At 43.3% G+C, this 16,381-nt stretch overlaps 2 protein-coding genes across 6 annotated transcripts in view; one reads left to right on the top strand and one right to left on the bottom strand.

Moving 5' to 3' along the window:
- vps26c (VPS26 endosomal protein sorting factor C) overlaps positions 1-16,381 on the bottom strand; it is a 191,169-nt gene that overhangs the window by 1,111 nt on the left and 173,677 nt on the right. The gene's annotated exons all lie outside the window — the stretch shown is intronic.
- The window catches only part of ttc3 (tetratricopeptide repeat domain 3), a 170,163-nt gene that overhangs the window by 9,695 nt on the left and 144,087 nt on the right, over positions 1-16,381 (top strand). For all 5 annotated transcript variants that reach the window (XR_010975885.1, XR_010975886.1, XM_068041194.1 and 2 more), the window contains exons 2-3: positions 8,553-8,629; positions 12,734-12,782. Coding sequence is in view for 3 of the 5 variants with exons in the window: in XM_068041194.1 (XP_067897295.1) it covers positions 8,564-8,629; positions 12,734-12,782 (115 nt within the window). In the remaining 2 variants the exon portion in view is untranslated. The remainder of the gene's footprint in view (positions 1-8,552; positions 8,630-12,733; positions 12,783-16,381) is intronic.

The raw sequence follows: 16,381 nt of genomic DNA, 5'->3' as shown, positions 1-16,381 counted from the left end.
TTACAGAATAAGGAATCACACATTTAAAACTGAGATGTGAAGGAATTTCTTCTGAGGGTGGTGAATGTCGGAATTCTCTACCTCAGAGTTGTGGAGACTAGGTCACTAAATGTATTTAAGGAGGAGGTAGATAGATTTTTGAAATCTCGGAGTTGAGGGTTATGCAGAGCAGGCCCGAAAGAGGAGTTGAGACCTGGGACAGATCAGCCATGATCTTATTGAATGGTGGGTCAGGCATGAGGGGCTGAATGGCCGACTCCTGCTCCTATTTTTTATGTTCTTATGTTTATAATTTTTATATACATATATACAAAGTATAACTATTCCCAAGCATAACCGCAGCATCACTTAAAATCATTTAATTTGAAACATAGCATCTTATGTGACCATAACTCACATAGATTCATCCAACAGATAAAACATGGCAGAGGTTTAACCCTTTATTTCCTACAGTCGCCCTCTGAAATGGCCGAGCAAGCTACTCAGTTGTACCAAGCCACTACACACAACTATAATAAAAACAAAACAGGACACATATAGGCACACTCACCCCAGTCAACCTCGCAAAGTCCTCCTTACTAGCATTTAGGGACTTGTGCCAAAATTGGAGAGCTGCCCCACAGACTAGGCACACATCAGCCTGACATCTTCATACTCAGAATCATGCCTTTCAACCAGCGTCCTGGATTCCTCCATCACCATCCCTGGGTATGTCCTGTCCCACTGGCAGGGCAGACCCATCAGAAATGGTGGCACAGTGGTAGACAGTCGGAAGGGAGTTGCCCTGGGAGTCCTCAACATTGACTCCAGGCCCCATGAAGTCTGAAGGCATTAGGTCAAACATGGGTGCGGAAACGTGCTATCGCTCTCCCTATTGAATCAGTGCTACTCCATGTTAAACACCATTTGGAAGATGTGCTTAGGGCAGCAAAAGCATAGCTTGTACTCTAGGTGGAGGACTTCAATGAGTGGCTTGGTATTACCACTACTGATCGAGCTGGCTCTGTCCTGAAGTACATAGTTGCCAGATTGGACCTGTGACAGGTGGTGAAAGAGCCAACACGAGAAAAAACCTACTTGACTTCATCACTAATCTACCTGTCACAGATGCATCTGTCCATAACAGTATTGGTAGAAGTGGCCACTGCACAGTCCTTGAGGAGATAAAGTCCCATCTTCACACTGAGGGCACACACCATTGTATTGTTTGGCATTACTGCTGTGCTAAATGGGATATAAATTCAGAATAGATCTAGCAGCTGAAAACTGGACATCCATGAGGTGCTGTGGGTCATCAGTGGCAGCATAATTGTATTCCACCACAAACTTCAACCTCATGGCCTGGCATATCCCTCACAGTACCATCACCATCAAGCCAGGGGACCAACCATAGTTCAATAAGGATTGAGGAAGAGCATGCCAGGAGCACCACCAGGTATATGTAAAAATGAGGTCCCAACTTGATCAGCTTGCATATCGTCCTGTGTTGTAGCTCAACAGCAGAAGCTGCATGCTAAGCAATCCCACAACCAACAGATCAGATCAAAGCTCTGCAGTTGTAGAATGTTTGTGGGTAATTAAACAGCGAACAAGAAGAAGACTCCATGAACATCGTCATCCTCAATGATGATAGAGCCCAACACATGAGTGCAAAAGACAAAGCTGAAGCTTTCGCTACCACCTTCGGTCAGAAGTGTCAAATAGATGATCCAACTTGGCCTCTTCCTGAGGCCCCTATCATCATAGAAGCCAGTCTTCAGGCAATTTTGTTCACACAATGTGACATCAAGAAATAGCTGAGCCCACTGGATACAGCAAAAAGCTATGGGTCCCGTAACGTCCTGGCTGTAATGCTGAAGGCTGTATGCCAGGTTAGCCGTGCCGCTAGCCAGCTGTTCTAGTACAGCTAGAACACTGGAATCTACCTGACAAAGTAGAAAATTGTCCAGGTATGTCCTGCCCACAAAAAGCAGGAGAAATCCAATCTGGCTATCATTTATCAGCAAAGTGATGCAAGGTGTCATTGGCAGTCCTATCAAGTGGGACTTAACAGTTACCAGCTGACTGCTGATTCTGGATTCTGCCAGGACCACTTAGCTCCAGTCCTCATCCTTGGTCCAAACATGAGCAGAAGGGCTGAATGCCAGACATGAAGAGAGAGTGACTGCCCTTGACATCAAGGCAGCATTTGACTGGTATCAAGGAGGCCAAGTAAAATTGAAGTTAGTGAGTATCGAGGGGGAAAATTCTCCACTGGCTAGTTATACTTGGGAAGATGGTTGAGGTCGTTGGACCCCAATCATCACAGCCACAGGACATTGTAGCGGGAGTTCCTCAAACCCAAGCCCCAAGCATCTTCAGCTGCTTCATCTCCAGGATCTTCCCTTGATCATAAGGTCAGAATTATGATGGTCACCAATTGCGCGCTGTTGAGTTGCATTCGCAGCTCCTCTGGTAATGAAGCAGTCCCTGCCTGCAAAGACAGCAAGAGCGGCAAGAAGGCAATGACCATCTCCAAAAAAAGAAAAGAGAATCTAAGTATCTCCCCATGACACCTAATGACATTAACATCACCGAATCCCCTACTATCAACATTCTGGGGATCACCATCGACCAAAACTTAACTGGACCAGCCTCATAAATACTGTGGTATTCTGCAGTGAATGAATCACTACCTTACTGCCCAAAGCCTTTCTAGTGTCTACATCCATGAGGCGCTCTTCACTTGCTTTAATGAATGCCACTCTAACAGCACACAAGAAGCTCAACATAATCCAGGATAAAGCAGCCTGCTTGATCGGCACCCTATCCCACCACCTTAAACATTCACTCTCTGCACCACTGGTGCACCGTAGCAGCAATATGTACCATCTACAAGTTGCACTGCAGCAACTTGCCAAGGCTCCTTTGACAGCACCTCCCAGAACGGTGAACTCTACTGCCTAGAAGGACAAGGGCAACAGATGCATGGAAACACCACCTGCAAGTTCACACCACGGTCCTTACTTGGAAATATATTGCCGTTCCTTCACTCGCTGGATCAAAATCCTGGGACTCCCTAACATAACTGTGGGTGCATCTACACCACATAGACTGCAACTAACCAACACTTACCTTCTCCAAGGCAGTTGGGGCTGGGCAGTGAGGGGGAGACGGTGGCATAGTGGTAATGTCACTGGATTAGTAATCCAGAGGCCTGGGCTAATGCCCTGGGGACATGGGTTCAAATTTCACCATGGCAGCTTGTGGAATTTAAATTCAATTAATTAAAATCTGGAATTGAAAGCTAGTCTCGATAATGGTGCCATGAAACTATCACCGATTGTCTTAAACCATCTGGTTCACTAATTTCCTTTTAGGGAAGGAAATCAACCCTCCTTACCTGTTCTGACCTACATGTGACTCCAAACCCAAAGCAAAGTGGTTGACTCTTAACTGCCCTTTGAAATGGCCTAGCAAGCCACTCGGGTCAATGGCAATTAGGGATGGGTAATAAATGGTGTCCTTGCCGGCAGTGCCCACATCCCAAGAAAGAAAAAGAATTTTTGAAAGAAAAACTGGGGTTGCTCGCATTTTAGAATACTTTTAAAATATATATAATATACAAGACAGAATTGTAGGAATTTTTTTTCCTGATTTTCTGCTACCCTTGGGTACAGGATTGTGCCCTTAATATTTGTTCTAAGGATGTGTTTGCTAGGAAATCTATCTATTCCCCATCTCCAGTTGACCTGTATAGCTGGTGGTGGGCCTTCCCCTTGAAGCACTTCAGTTCTAATGGTACTCCCACAGTGGTGTTAGGTAGGGAATTCAAGGATGCCTGTTGTGACTGTGGGGTTTCAGGATTTTAGTCCCCTCTACCATGCCATAGGGATTGAGATCAGTATTTACTAGCATAAATTAAAGTCTAGTGCACAGGACCCATTAAAATTCTGAACAAAGTACAACACAGAAATGATACCGTACATTTGTGTCACTTGAAATAATGCTGATGACTTGGGATCATAGGAAATAGGAGCAGGAGTAGGCCATTCAGCCCATCAAGCCTGCTCTGCCATTCAAACAGATCATGGCTGATCATCTACCTCTATGCCATTTTTCCCCACTATCCCCATATCCCTTGTTGTCATTAGTATCCAGAAATCTATCTTTCTGTCTTGAACATGCTCAATGATTGAGCTTCCACAGCCCTCTAGGGTAGAGAATTCCACAGATTCACCACCCTCTGAGTAAAGAAATTCCTCCTCATCTTAAATAGCTTGCACCTTATTCTGAGACCGTGTCCCCTAGATCTGAACTCACCAGCCAGAGGAAACATCCTATCCACATCTACCCTGTCACGCCCTGTAAGAATTTTGTAAATTCAGTGAGATCACATCTCATTTTTAGAAACTAGAGAATACAGGCCCAGTTTCTGCATTCTCTCCTCATAAGACAATCCTGCTATTCCAGGGATTAGTCTGGTGAACTTCTGTTGTACTCCCTTTAAGGCAAGTATGTCGTTACTTAAATAAGGAGACCCAAAATGCATACAGTTCGCCAGGTGTGGTCTCACCAAGGCTTTCTGCAATTGCAGCAAGACATCTTTACTCCAGTACTCACATCCCTTTGCAATGAAGGCCAACATACCATTTGCCTTCCTAATTGCTTGCTGCTCCTGCATACTAGCTTTTAGTGACTCATGAACAAGGCCACCCAGGTCCCTTGACATCAACACTTCCCAACCTCTCTCCATTTAAGAAATACTCTGCCTTTCTGTTTTTTCCTACCAAAGTGGATCACTTCACACTTATTCACATTATATTCCATCTGCCATGTTCTTGCCCATTCACTTAGCCTGTCCAAATGCCCTTGAAGCCTCCTTGAATCCTCCTCACAACTTGCATTCCCACCTAGTTTTGTCTCATCAGCAAATTTGAAAATATTATATTTGGTCCCCACGTCCAAATCATTTATATAGATTGTGAACAGCTATGGCCCAAGCACTGATCCTTGCGTTATCCCACTAGTAACAGCCTGCCATCCTGAGAATTACCCATTTATTCCTACTGTCTGCTTTCTGTCTGTTAACCAATTCTCAATCCATAGCAGTATATTACCCCCAATCCCATGTGCTCTAATTTTGTTTACTAACCTGTGTGGGACCTTATCAAAAGCCTTCTAAAAATCCAAATACACCACATCTTCAAAAACCTCCAACAGTTTTGTCAAACATGATTTCCCTTTCATAAATCCATGTTGACTCCGCTCAATCATATCACTTTCCAAGTGTCCAGTTATCTCATCCTTTATAATAGATGCTAACATTTTCCCAACCCCTGATGTCAAACTAAAAAGGTCTGTAGTTCTCCATTTTCTCTCTCGCTCCTTTAAGCAGTGGGGTTACATTTTCTCTTTTCCAGTCTGCAGGAACCCTTCCAGAATCTATAGAGTTTTGAAAGCTAGCCATCCATAGAGTCATAGAGCACAGAAACAGGCCCATCAGCCCACCGTGTCCGTGCCAGCCATCAAGCCTATCTATTCTAATCCCATTTTCCAGCACTTGACCCATAGCCTTGTATGCTATGGTGTTTCAAGTGCTCATCTAAATACTACTTTAATGTTGAGGGTTCCTGCCTCTACCACCCCTTCAGGCAGTGTGTTCCAGATTCCCTCAAATCCTCTCTAACCCCTTACCTTAAATCTATGCTCCCTGGTTATTGACACCTCTACTAAGGAAAAAGTTTATTCCTATCTACCCTATCTATGCCCCTCATAATTTTGTATACCTCAATCAGGTTCCCCTTCGGGCTTCTCTGCTCTAAGGCAAATAACCCTGGCCTATCCATTCTCCCTTCATAGCTGAAATGCTCCAGCCCAGGCAACATCCTGGTGAATCTCCTCTGCACCCTCTCCAGTGCAATCACATCCTTTCTATAGTGTGCGACCAGAACTGTACACAGTAATCCAGCTGTGGCCTGACTAGCATTTTGTACAGCTCCATCATAACCTCCCTGCTGTTAGATTCTGTGCCTTGGCTAATAAAGGTAAGTATCCCATATGCCTTCCTACCCAAGTTATCTACCTGTGCTGCTGCCTTCAGTGATCTATGGACAAGTACACCAAGTTCCCTCTGACCCTCTGTTTTTCCTATGGTCCTACCATCCATTGTATGGCTTGGTAGTCCTCCCAAAATGCATCACCTCACACTTTTCAGGATTAAATTCCATTTACCACTGCTCTGCCCATCTTACCAGCCCACCTATATCATCCTGTAATCTAAAGCTTTCCTCCTCACTATTTATGACCCCACCAATTTTCATGTCATCTGCGAACTCACTGATCATACCGTCTATATTTTCGTCTAAATCATTTAATGTACACTAATCCACTATCTCTATAGCCACCTCCTTCAATACTGTGGGATGTAGCTCATCTGGTCCAGGAGATTTATCAACTTTCAGTTCAATTAATTTTTCAAGGAATACCTCTTTATTGATACTAATTACTTTCTGTTCCTCATTTTTACAAGTCTCTTGGTTCCCTAGTATTTCTGGGATATTTTCTGTGTCTTCCGCCATGAAGACAACACAAGGTAATTGTTTAGGCTCTCTGCTATTTCCTCATTCTTCACCATAAACATCCCTGTCTCTGCCTGCAATAGATTGACATTTGTCCTTGCTAATGTTTTCCTTTTCACATACCTAAAGAAGCTTTTACAGTCTGCCTTTGTTTCTGGCTAGCTTGATTCATAATCTCTTTTCCCTTTCTTTATCAGTTTATTGGTCCTCCTTTGTTGGATTCTAAATTGCTCCCAATCCTCGGGCTTACCACTTTTTCTGGCAACCTTTATAAGCCACTTCCTTTGACCTAATGCAGTCTTTAACTTCTTTTGTTAGACACGGTTGACTCCCCTTTCCTGTGGCTTTTGTGTCTTAGAGGAATGTATATTTGTTGTAAACTGTGTAATACTTTAAATACTAGCCATTGCCTGTCTACCATCAAATCTTTTAATGTATTTTTCCAATCCATCATAGCCAACTTGCCCCTCATACCTTCATTCTTTCCTTTGTTCTGATTTAAGACCCTAGTTTCAGAATGACCTATATCGTTTTCAAACTTAGAATGTTACATTATCATATTGTGGTCACTATTTCCTAATGGCTCCTTTTACCGAAAAGTTATTAATTAGCCCTTTCTCATTACATAATACTAAATCTAAAATAGCCCGATCCCTAGTTGGTTCTTCAACATTTGCTCCAGAAACCCATCTTGTACACGCTCCAGGATTTCATCCTCCACAGCATTAGTGCTAATTAGGTTTATCCAATCTATATGTAAATTGAAGTCGCCCATTATTACTGTATTGCCCATGCTACATGCAGCTCTAATTTCCTGATTTATACCGTGCCCAACATTACCACTACAGTTTGGTGGCCTATAAACAACTCCCACCAATGTTTGCACCTTGCTGTTTCTTAGCTCCACCCAAACTGATGCTACATCTTGCTCCTTCGATCCAAGATCCCCTCTCACTAATGTACTATTCTCATCCCTTATTAACACTGCTACCCCACCTCCTTTTCCCCTCTGTCTATCCTTCCTAAATGATGAATATCCCTGAATATTCAGTTCCCAGTTCTGGTCACCCTGTAGCCACATCGCCGTATTGGCAATTAAATCATACCCATTTACCGCTATAATAAAAGCAAAATACTGCAGATGCTGGAAATCTGAAATAAGAACAAAAAGTGCTGGAAATGCTCAGCAGGTCTAGCGGCATCTGTGGAGAGAGAAGCAAAATTAACGTTTCAGGTCCTTGACCTTTCATCAGAATCTTTATTTGTGCCTTCAAATCATCTACCTTGTTGCGAATGCTGCGTGCATTCAGATAGTGTCCTTAACTTTGTCTTAACATTGTTCCTCATTTAAATCCTATTTGATGTTTGCCTTCGTTTTGTCTGCCTTCCAATTTCACTACTACTTTTCTACTTCCTGTTAGTAGTTTTGCTTCCCTCCAATCTGAGCTCCCTTTTAGGTTCCCAACCTCCTGCCAATTTAGTTTAAACACTCCCTTCCAGTGGAATGATTTTTCACAGAGAGCAATAGCATTCACAACAAGTGTTTTATTTTGGAAAAACTGGTGAGCTTAGACTCCCCCTCCCCGTCCCCAGGTCATGACAATAGGAGATAACTGTAAAGGTTCAGTTGTGTTTCCAATTCGGAGAGGCACGCTTGAACAGAAGACTGTACTCTGGCCAGCTTGTCCTTCCGACTGCAGGTCCAGGATAGCCAAAGTTTTTCTCTCTAGTTCGCACAGGAATGAATGTCCCTTCAGACTGAGGTTCAAATTTCCATCTCATGGTTAGGAGCTCATGATTGGCACGGTTTTGCCATTCAGGTGGAGGGAGCTTCTGATTGATACACATGGGAAATTTACTTCAGTGTTCCTCATCGCTAGTGAATGATGTGTTCTAGAAGGAGCATTTCTGGGTATCTTGGAGTCTTGTAGGGCAAGTTTACTGAAACCTTTGAATTGTCTTCTGGAAGTAATACAATGAATGTTGTTTCAGGATCCACAGCCATGGATGATTCCAGCACGGACTCAGATGACAGTAAACTGATCGGCTATCATCATTACAGCCTTATGGTATGTTTTTATAAAATGAGGGGAAGAATTTGTTGGTTATTCAAAAAGAAAGGGTGGTCCTTTGTTAGGTAATATACTGTGACTGAGCAAAAAGCTGCAGAGATTTAAGAAGGAAAAAAATGGATTGCATTTGTGTAGTGCATTTTATGAGCATTGGACATCTCAAAGCACCAGGACACTGGGGATAGCTCCCGTATTCATCTTCAAAGTAATGCCATGGATCTTTTACAGCCATCCGAGCATGGGACCTTGGTTTAACATCTCGTCGGAAAGACAGCATTGCTGACAGTGCAGCACTCCCTCAGTGTTGCACTGGAGTTTCAGCATAGATTTTTGTGCTCACTCCCTGGAGTGGGATTTGAACCTGGGGAACCTTGTGACTCAGGCAAGAGTGCTACCAACTGAGCCACGGCTGACACTCTATTTAAAACCAAACATTTCCCTTTGTGAAAGAAAATAAATTCTTTACCATTAAATATCAAGACCAGGTATCATTAATACAAAAGCAAAATACTGTGTATGCTGGAAATCTGAAATAAAAACAGAAAATAGTGGAAATACTCAGCAGGTCAGACAACATCTCTAGTGAGAAAAACAGTTAACATTTCAGGTCGATGACCTTTCATTAGAACTGGCAAAGGTTAGAAATATAAGAGGTTTTGAGCAAGTGAAAGGGGGGGAGGAGACCAACAAAATGGAAGGTCTGTGATAGGCTGAAGGGGCAGAAGAAATTAAATGGCAAAATGTTTGGAGAGATTAAATTGTACATTAATTGTAAAGAAACAAAAGATGTGTCTGGATGAGGTGTTAAGTGGTAGGAGAGCAGCCATCTGAACAAAAAGTGAAGGAATTAAAAAAGCAATTGGGGGCAGGGGGGAGCAAAAAAAAACATTATGCAATCATCAGCAAACATCCCCACTTCTGACCTTATGATTGAAGGAAGGTCATTGAAGAAGCAGCTGAAGATGGTTGGGCCTAAGACACTACCCTGAGGGACTCCTGCAATGATGTCCTGGAGCTCAGATGATTGACCTCCAACAATCACAACCATCTTCCTTTGCGCTAGGTATGACTCCAGCCAGCGGAGGGTTTTCCCCCTGATTCCCATTGACCTCAGTTTTACTAGGGCTCCTTGATGCCATACACGGTCAAATGCTGCCTTGATGTCAAGGGCAGTCATTCTCACCTCACCTCTTGAGTTCAGCTGTTTTGTCCATGTTTGAACCAAGGCTGTAATGAGGTCAGGAGCTGAGTGGCCCTGGCAGAACCCAAACTGAGCGTCAGGTAGCAGGTTATTACTAAGCAAGTGCCGCCTGATGGCACTGTTGATGACACCTTCCATCACTTTACTGATGATTGAGAGTAGACTGATGGGGCGGTAATTGGCCAGGTTGGACTTGTCCTGCTTTTTGTGGACAGGACATACCTGGGCAATTTTCCACATTGCAGGGTAGATGCCAGTGTTGTAGCTGTACTGGAACAGCTTGGCTAGGGGCGCGGCATGTTCTGGAGCACAAGTCTTCAGTACTATTTCCGGAATATTGTCAGGGCCCATAGCTTTTGCAGTATCCAGTGCCTTCAGTCGTTTCTTGATATCATGCGGAGTGAATCGAATTGGCTGAAGTCTGGCATCTGTGATGCTGGGGACTTCAGGAGGAGGCCAAGATGGATCATCAACTCGACACTTCTGGCTGAAGATTGTTACAAATGCTTCAGCCTTATCTTTCGCACTGATGTGCTGGGCTCCCCCATCATTGAGGATGGGGATATTTGTGGAGCCACCTCCTGTGATGTGTGGAGTTTGTTGTTTAATTGCCCACCACCATTCACTGCTGGATGTGGCAGGACTGCAGAGCTTAGATCTGATCCGTTGGTTATGGGATTGCTTAGCTCTGTCTATCGCATGCTGCTTATGCAGTTTGGCATGCAGATAGTCCTGTGTTGTAGCTTCACCAGGTTGACACCTCATTTTGAGGTATCCCTGGTGCTGCTCCTGGCATGCCCTCCTGCACTCTTCATTGAACCAGGGTTGGTGTCCTGGCTTGATGGTAATGGTAGAGTGGGGGATATGCTGGGCCGTGAGGTTACAGATTGTGGTTGAGTACAATTCTGCTGCTGCTGATGGCCCACAGCGCCTCATGGATGCCCAGCTTTGCATTGCTAGATCTGTTCGAAATCTATACCATTTAGCACGGTGATAGTGCCACACAACATGATGAACGTAATTCTCAATGTGAAGGCGGGACTTCGTCTCCACAAGGACTGTGCGGTGGTCATTCCTACCAATACAGTCATGGACAGAAGCATCTGCAGCAGGCAGATTGGTGAGGACGAGGTCAAGTATGTTTTTCCCTCGAGTTGGTTCCCCCACCACCTGCCGCAGACCCAGTCTAGCAGCTATGTCCTTTAGGACTCGGCCAACTCGGTCAGTAGTGGTGCTACCGAGCCACTCTTGGTGATGGACATTGAAGTTCCTCCATGCAGAGTACATTATGTGCCCTTGCCACCCTCAGTGCTTCCTCCAAGTGGTGTTCAACATGGTGGAGTACTGAGTCATCAGCTGAGGGAGGGCGGTAGGTGGTAATCAGTAGGTTACCTTGCCCATGTTTGACCTGATTCCATGAGACCTCATGGGGTCCGGAGTCTATGTTGAGGACTCCCAGGGCAACTCCCTCCCTACTGTCTTACCACTGTGCCATCACCTCTGGTGGGCCTCTCCTGCCGGTGGGACAGGACATACCCGGGGATGGTGATGGCAGTGTCTGGGACATTGTCTGTTAGGTATAATTCCGTGAGTATGACTATGTCAGGCTGTTGCTTGACTAGTCTGTGGGACAGCTCTCCCAACTTTGGCACAAGTCCCCAGATGTTATTAAGGAGGACTTTGCAGGGTTGACAGGGCTGGGTTTGCCGTTGTCGCTTCCGCTGCCTAGGTCCATGCTGGGTGGTCTGTCCAGTTTCATTCCTTTTTATTGACTTTTTAGCAGTTAGACGAGTGGCGAGTCGAAGAGACTTAGCAGTTGGCAGGAAAAAAGACAAAGGCGAAAGGGGAGAGCCAACTGTGTAACAGCCCCGACAAACAAATTTTTCTGCAGCACCTGTGGAAGAGCCTGTCACTCTAGAATTGGCCTTTATAGCCACACCAGGCGCTGCTCCACACACCACTGACCACCTCCAGGCGCTTGCCCATTGTCTCTCGAGATAAGGAGGCCAAAGAAAGCGGTTAGGTACAACTGAGTGGCTTGCTGGGCCATTTCAGAGGGCATATAAGAGTTAACCACATTGCTGTGGGTCTGGAGTCACATGTAGGCCAGACTAGGTAAGGACAGCAGATTTCCTTCCCTAAAGGACATTAGTGAACCAGATGGGTTTTTACAACAATTGACAATGGTTTCATGGCCATCATTAGACTAGCTTTTAATTCCAGATTTATTAATTAAATTCAAATTCCACCTTCTGCTGTGATGGGATTCGAACCCATGTCCCCAGAGAAATACTCTGGGTTGCTAGTCTAGTGATAATACCACTATGCCACCGCCTACCCTATGTCTTCATAGTGTTTAAGAATTTAGTTATTCTAATTAAAGTTAATTTGGTGATTTAAAGACGCCTGGTTTGGTTGGCCTCATTCAGGGGTTAAAAGATGGTACAATTTGGCAGGGTCTTTCTTTAATTTGGAAAGTTTTAAATGATATGTTAGGCAATCTGTGGAGTGATGGGATTGAATTATCTGTGCGTTTTTCCCACCACAATCAGAACCGTATATTTTGATTGGGGGCTTTGGAGTGGTCGGTCATAACAGTGTTAAAAACGTTTGTTTTATTTTAAATGAATTCCAGTATTTCTTAATTATAAAGGAATTCTTTTATTTTAAATGTGCTTAGAATGCCATGCTAAATCAATGAGTTGTGTAAATTCTTACTCGATTCCACTGTAGATAAATGATGAAACCTGCCATGGATGACAGAAACTGTTATTGAGAAGGATTGTAGTAATACTATTCTGGATGAAAGGACTTTTTGCATGAGATTGTTGAATGATTTATATTTGTATGTATTGGACTTAACCAGTGACAAAATAGTAATTAGTTCTGTTTTCTTTCAGAGTGAAACAATATCTGAAGCATATAGTCATTTGAAGCCAAAAAATAATAGTAAGTACATCAAATTGTTGCAGTGAGGGCAGGGGTAGGAGAGGCTCTGTCTGTAATTTAAAACAGGATTTTTTCCCTCACCAAGTTTTCCTTTTCTCCTTACTTTCAATACTGGAACATAGTTCAGTTGGCAGTGGCACCTCTCCATTGTTCACATATTCAGTGCCCAAGGCCACATCAGGATATTTGTGGAGTTCTTACAACTGGTATTAACCCAATCTTCATAGTCATGCATAGCAGGGGTTCCTGGATTGTAATTGGGATTAGGAATTCTTGCTTAGGCACTCTGAGGCTGTTTGTATTCCCCCTGCCGCTCTGATTCAGATCAAAGAACTTTGCATTGATAAGGAATTGAATCATTGTATTTCTTGGTCTGTCTGACTCCATGGCACATTCCACTGCATAAAGACAGAACTTAAGACTTGGGGACTTGCTTGTTTTATTAGTGATTGTTGTTTACAACCATGAGTTTGCTTGGCATTTAAGTTGTTGAATTGGACAATGGACACTGACAATGATAACTTGCATTTACAAAGTGCCTTTAATGCTCGAGAATGACCCAAGGAACTTAACAGAAGCATAATCAGGTTAAAAGTTTGATACCAAGCCAAAGAAGGAGATAGTAGGAGGGAACATAAGGACAGGAGTAGGCCGTGGCTGATCTGCGACCTAACTCCATATAGCCTGTGTTGGCCCATATTCCTCAATACCTTTGGGTTAACGAAACTCTATTAATCGCAGATTTAAAATTTACAGTTGATCTAGCATAAATTGACTTTTATGGAAGAGTTCCAAACTTCTACCACCCTTTTCTATAGAAGTGTTTCCTAAGGTTTGGCTCTAACCTTGAGACTATGTCCCCTAGTCCTAGACTAACCAAACAGCGGAAGTAGTTTCTATCTACCCGATTTGTTCCTTTTTAATATCTTGAAAACTTTAATCAAATACAACCCTAGTTTGTATAATCTGTCCTTGTAATTTATCCTTTTGGAGGCCAGGCATCATTCTGGTAAATCTAGAATGCGCTTCTTCCAAGGCCAATATATCATTTCTAAGGTGTGTGCCCAGAACTATTCATAGTATTCCAGGTGTGGTCTAACCAAGTCTTTATATAGCTGAAGCATGACTTCCACCCCCTTTGTATTCTTGCCCTCTGGATATAAAGGCCAGCATTCCGTTGGCCTTTTTGATTATTTTCTGTACTTGTTCATGACATTTTTAATCTGTGTACCTGGGCCTGCAAGCCTCTTTGGAGCTTCACCATTTCAAGTTTTTCCCCACTTAGAAGGTACCCTGTTCTTTGCTTTTTAGGCTCAAAGTGAATGACCTCACATTGAAATCCATTTGCCACAGTTTTGCCCATTCTCTTAATATCTCTTTGTAATTTTATTCTTCTATCTACCTTGCTTTACAATACAGTCTATCTTTGTGTCATCGGCAAGTTTAGATATGTGGCTTTCTATCCCATAGTCTAAGTTGTTAATATGGTGAATAGTTGAGGCCCCAATGCAAGTCCTTGCCAGACAGCACTAGTTACATTCTGCGAGTTAGAGTACCTGTCCTTTATTCCTACTCTGACTCGTGCAGCTCACCCAATTTTCTAACCAGGTCAGTAATTTGCTTTCAGATGCCTTCTGAAAGCCCATATAAATAACAGACATTCCCCTGTACACTACTTTAGTCACCGTCAAAAAATTCAATCAGGTTTGTCTGGCATGACCTACCGTTAAGTTATTGCTGGCTCTCTCTGATTAGCTGAAAGTTTTCAAGGTGTTCAATCACCCTCATCCTTAATTATACACTCTAGTAATTTCACAATAACAGATGTTAGACCAACTGGTCTATAATTCCCTGGTTTCTCTCTTTCACCTTTCTTAAATAGCAGCATAACATATACAATTTTTCAATCTGGAATCAGAACTTTGGAAGGTTATAGTTAGGACATCGGCAGTGTTCTCACCTACTTTCTTTTAAAATCCTGGGATGGAAGCCATCTGGTTCTGGGGATTTGTCACTCTTTAGTAGCATTATTTTCTTCTTTGCTGTTACTTTGCTTTTGTTAATTTTAGTGAGTCTCTATCCTTGATTTAGTATTAATTTATTTGGGGTTTCCAGCACTCTGATCTCTTCTGTAATGTAAACACTACCGCAAAGTATTTAATCATGTTTGCCATTTCCTTATTCTCATTGACAATATCACCGTTATCAGTTGTCAAGGGAACAGTGATCATAGCTAATCTAAAGCTTATGATACTATGTAAAAGGAAAATGAGAAATCTAGAGTAAAAATGTTTAATTGGAGGAGGACCAATTTCAGTGGGAGAGCAGATCTGTAAAAATCTAAGATTGGCAGGCAAAATTGAAATTGAACAATGGGCCACCTTTAAAGGCGAGATGTTTTGGGCACTGTCTAGGAGCATTTCCACACCGGGGAAAGGTAAGACAACCAAAGCCAGAGCTCCCTGGGTGACTAAAGAGATTAAGATGAGGCAGAAAAAGGGTGCATATGACATATGCTGATTTGATAATACAAGTGATTCCCAGGCTAAATATAGAAAGTTCAGAGGGGAAGTGAAAAAGGAAATGGGGGCGAAGCGAGAGCGTGAGAAAAGACTGGCAGGTGGACTTAGGCTGGATAGCTTTTTTTTTGGGCTAGGCTCGATGGGCTGAATGGCCTCCTACTGTGCCGTCAGTCTTTCTATGTTTCTGTTGTTGGAAGGTTTGAGAACCAAAGGACACAGATTTAAACTGATTGGCAGAAGAATAAAAGGTAACATGAGAGAGAGCTTTTTTATGCAGTGAGTGATTGCGATCTGAAATGTACTGCCTGACAGGGTGTTGGATGCATATTCAGTCATGGCTGTCAAAAGGGAATTGGGAAGGGAGAGGTCTGAGAAGGGAAGAAAATTGCAGGGCTACAGTGAAAGGACCAGGGAGTGAGACTAGCTAAATTGCTCTTGCACAAAGCTGGCATGGGCCTGACTGGTTAAATGGCCTCCTTCTATGATTTTATGATTCTTTGCAAGCCATCTTGGACGCATTCAAGAAATTTATATGTAATAGTCTGCTTGTTCCAATCTCTATCAAAGTTAAAAGACGAAAAACTTGGTTGAACAAGTAAATTTTAAAGAGGGTCTTAAGGGACGAGAGGTATGCAGAGAGGTGTAGGGAGGGAATTTGAGTTTTAGGGCCCAGATGGCTGAAGGCATGGCACCAAACATAGGTCAACAATATGGATGATGCCCAAGAAGCTAGTGTTGGAAGAACGCAGTGTTCTCAGGGTGAATGAGTTTGCTGAGGTTATAGCGATGAGCAGGGACACAAGATCCTGGAGAGATTTGAGAACACATGAGAAGTTTAGAGGTGTTGGGGACTGGGAGCCAACATACGTCAGCAAGCAGAGGAATGATGGGTAAGTCAGATTTAATGTCAGTTAGGAGATGGGCAACAGAGGTTTGGATGAGCTGAAGTTTAGAGGGTGAAAGGTAGATGCCTGGCTTGGAGAGAATTGGAATCATTGATTCTGGAGGTAACAATGGAATAGGTGAGGGTCTCAGCAGCTGAATGATTACTGGACTAATAGTCCAAAGGACTTTAGT

This window comes from Heterodontus francisci, chromosome 10 (assembly GCF_036365525.1).
Source record: "Heterodontus francisci isolate sHetFra1 chromosome 10, sHetFra1.hap1, whole genome shotgun sequence".
In the NCBI taxonomy this organism is placed as follows: Eukaryota; Metazoa; Chordata; class Chondrichthyes; order Heterodontiformes; family Heterodontidae; genus Heterodontus; species Heterodontus francisci.
The sequence above is the reverse complement of the archived record's forward strand: the minus strand, read 5'-3'. Positions and strand labels throughout refer to the sequence as shown.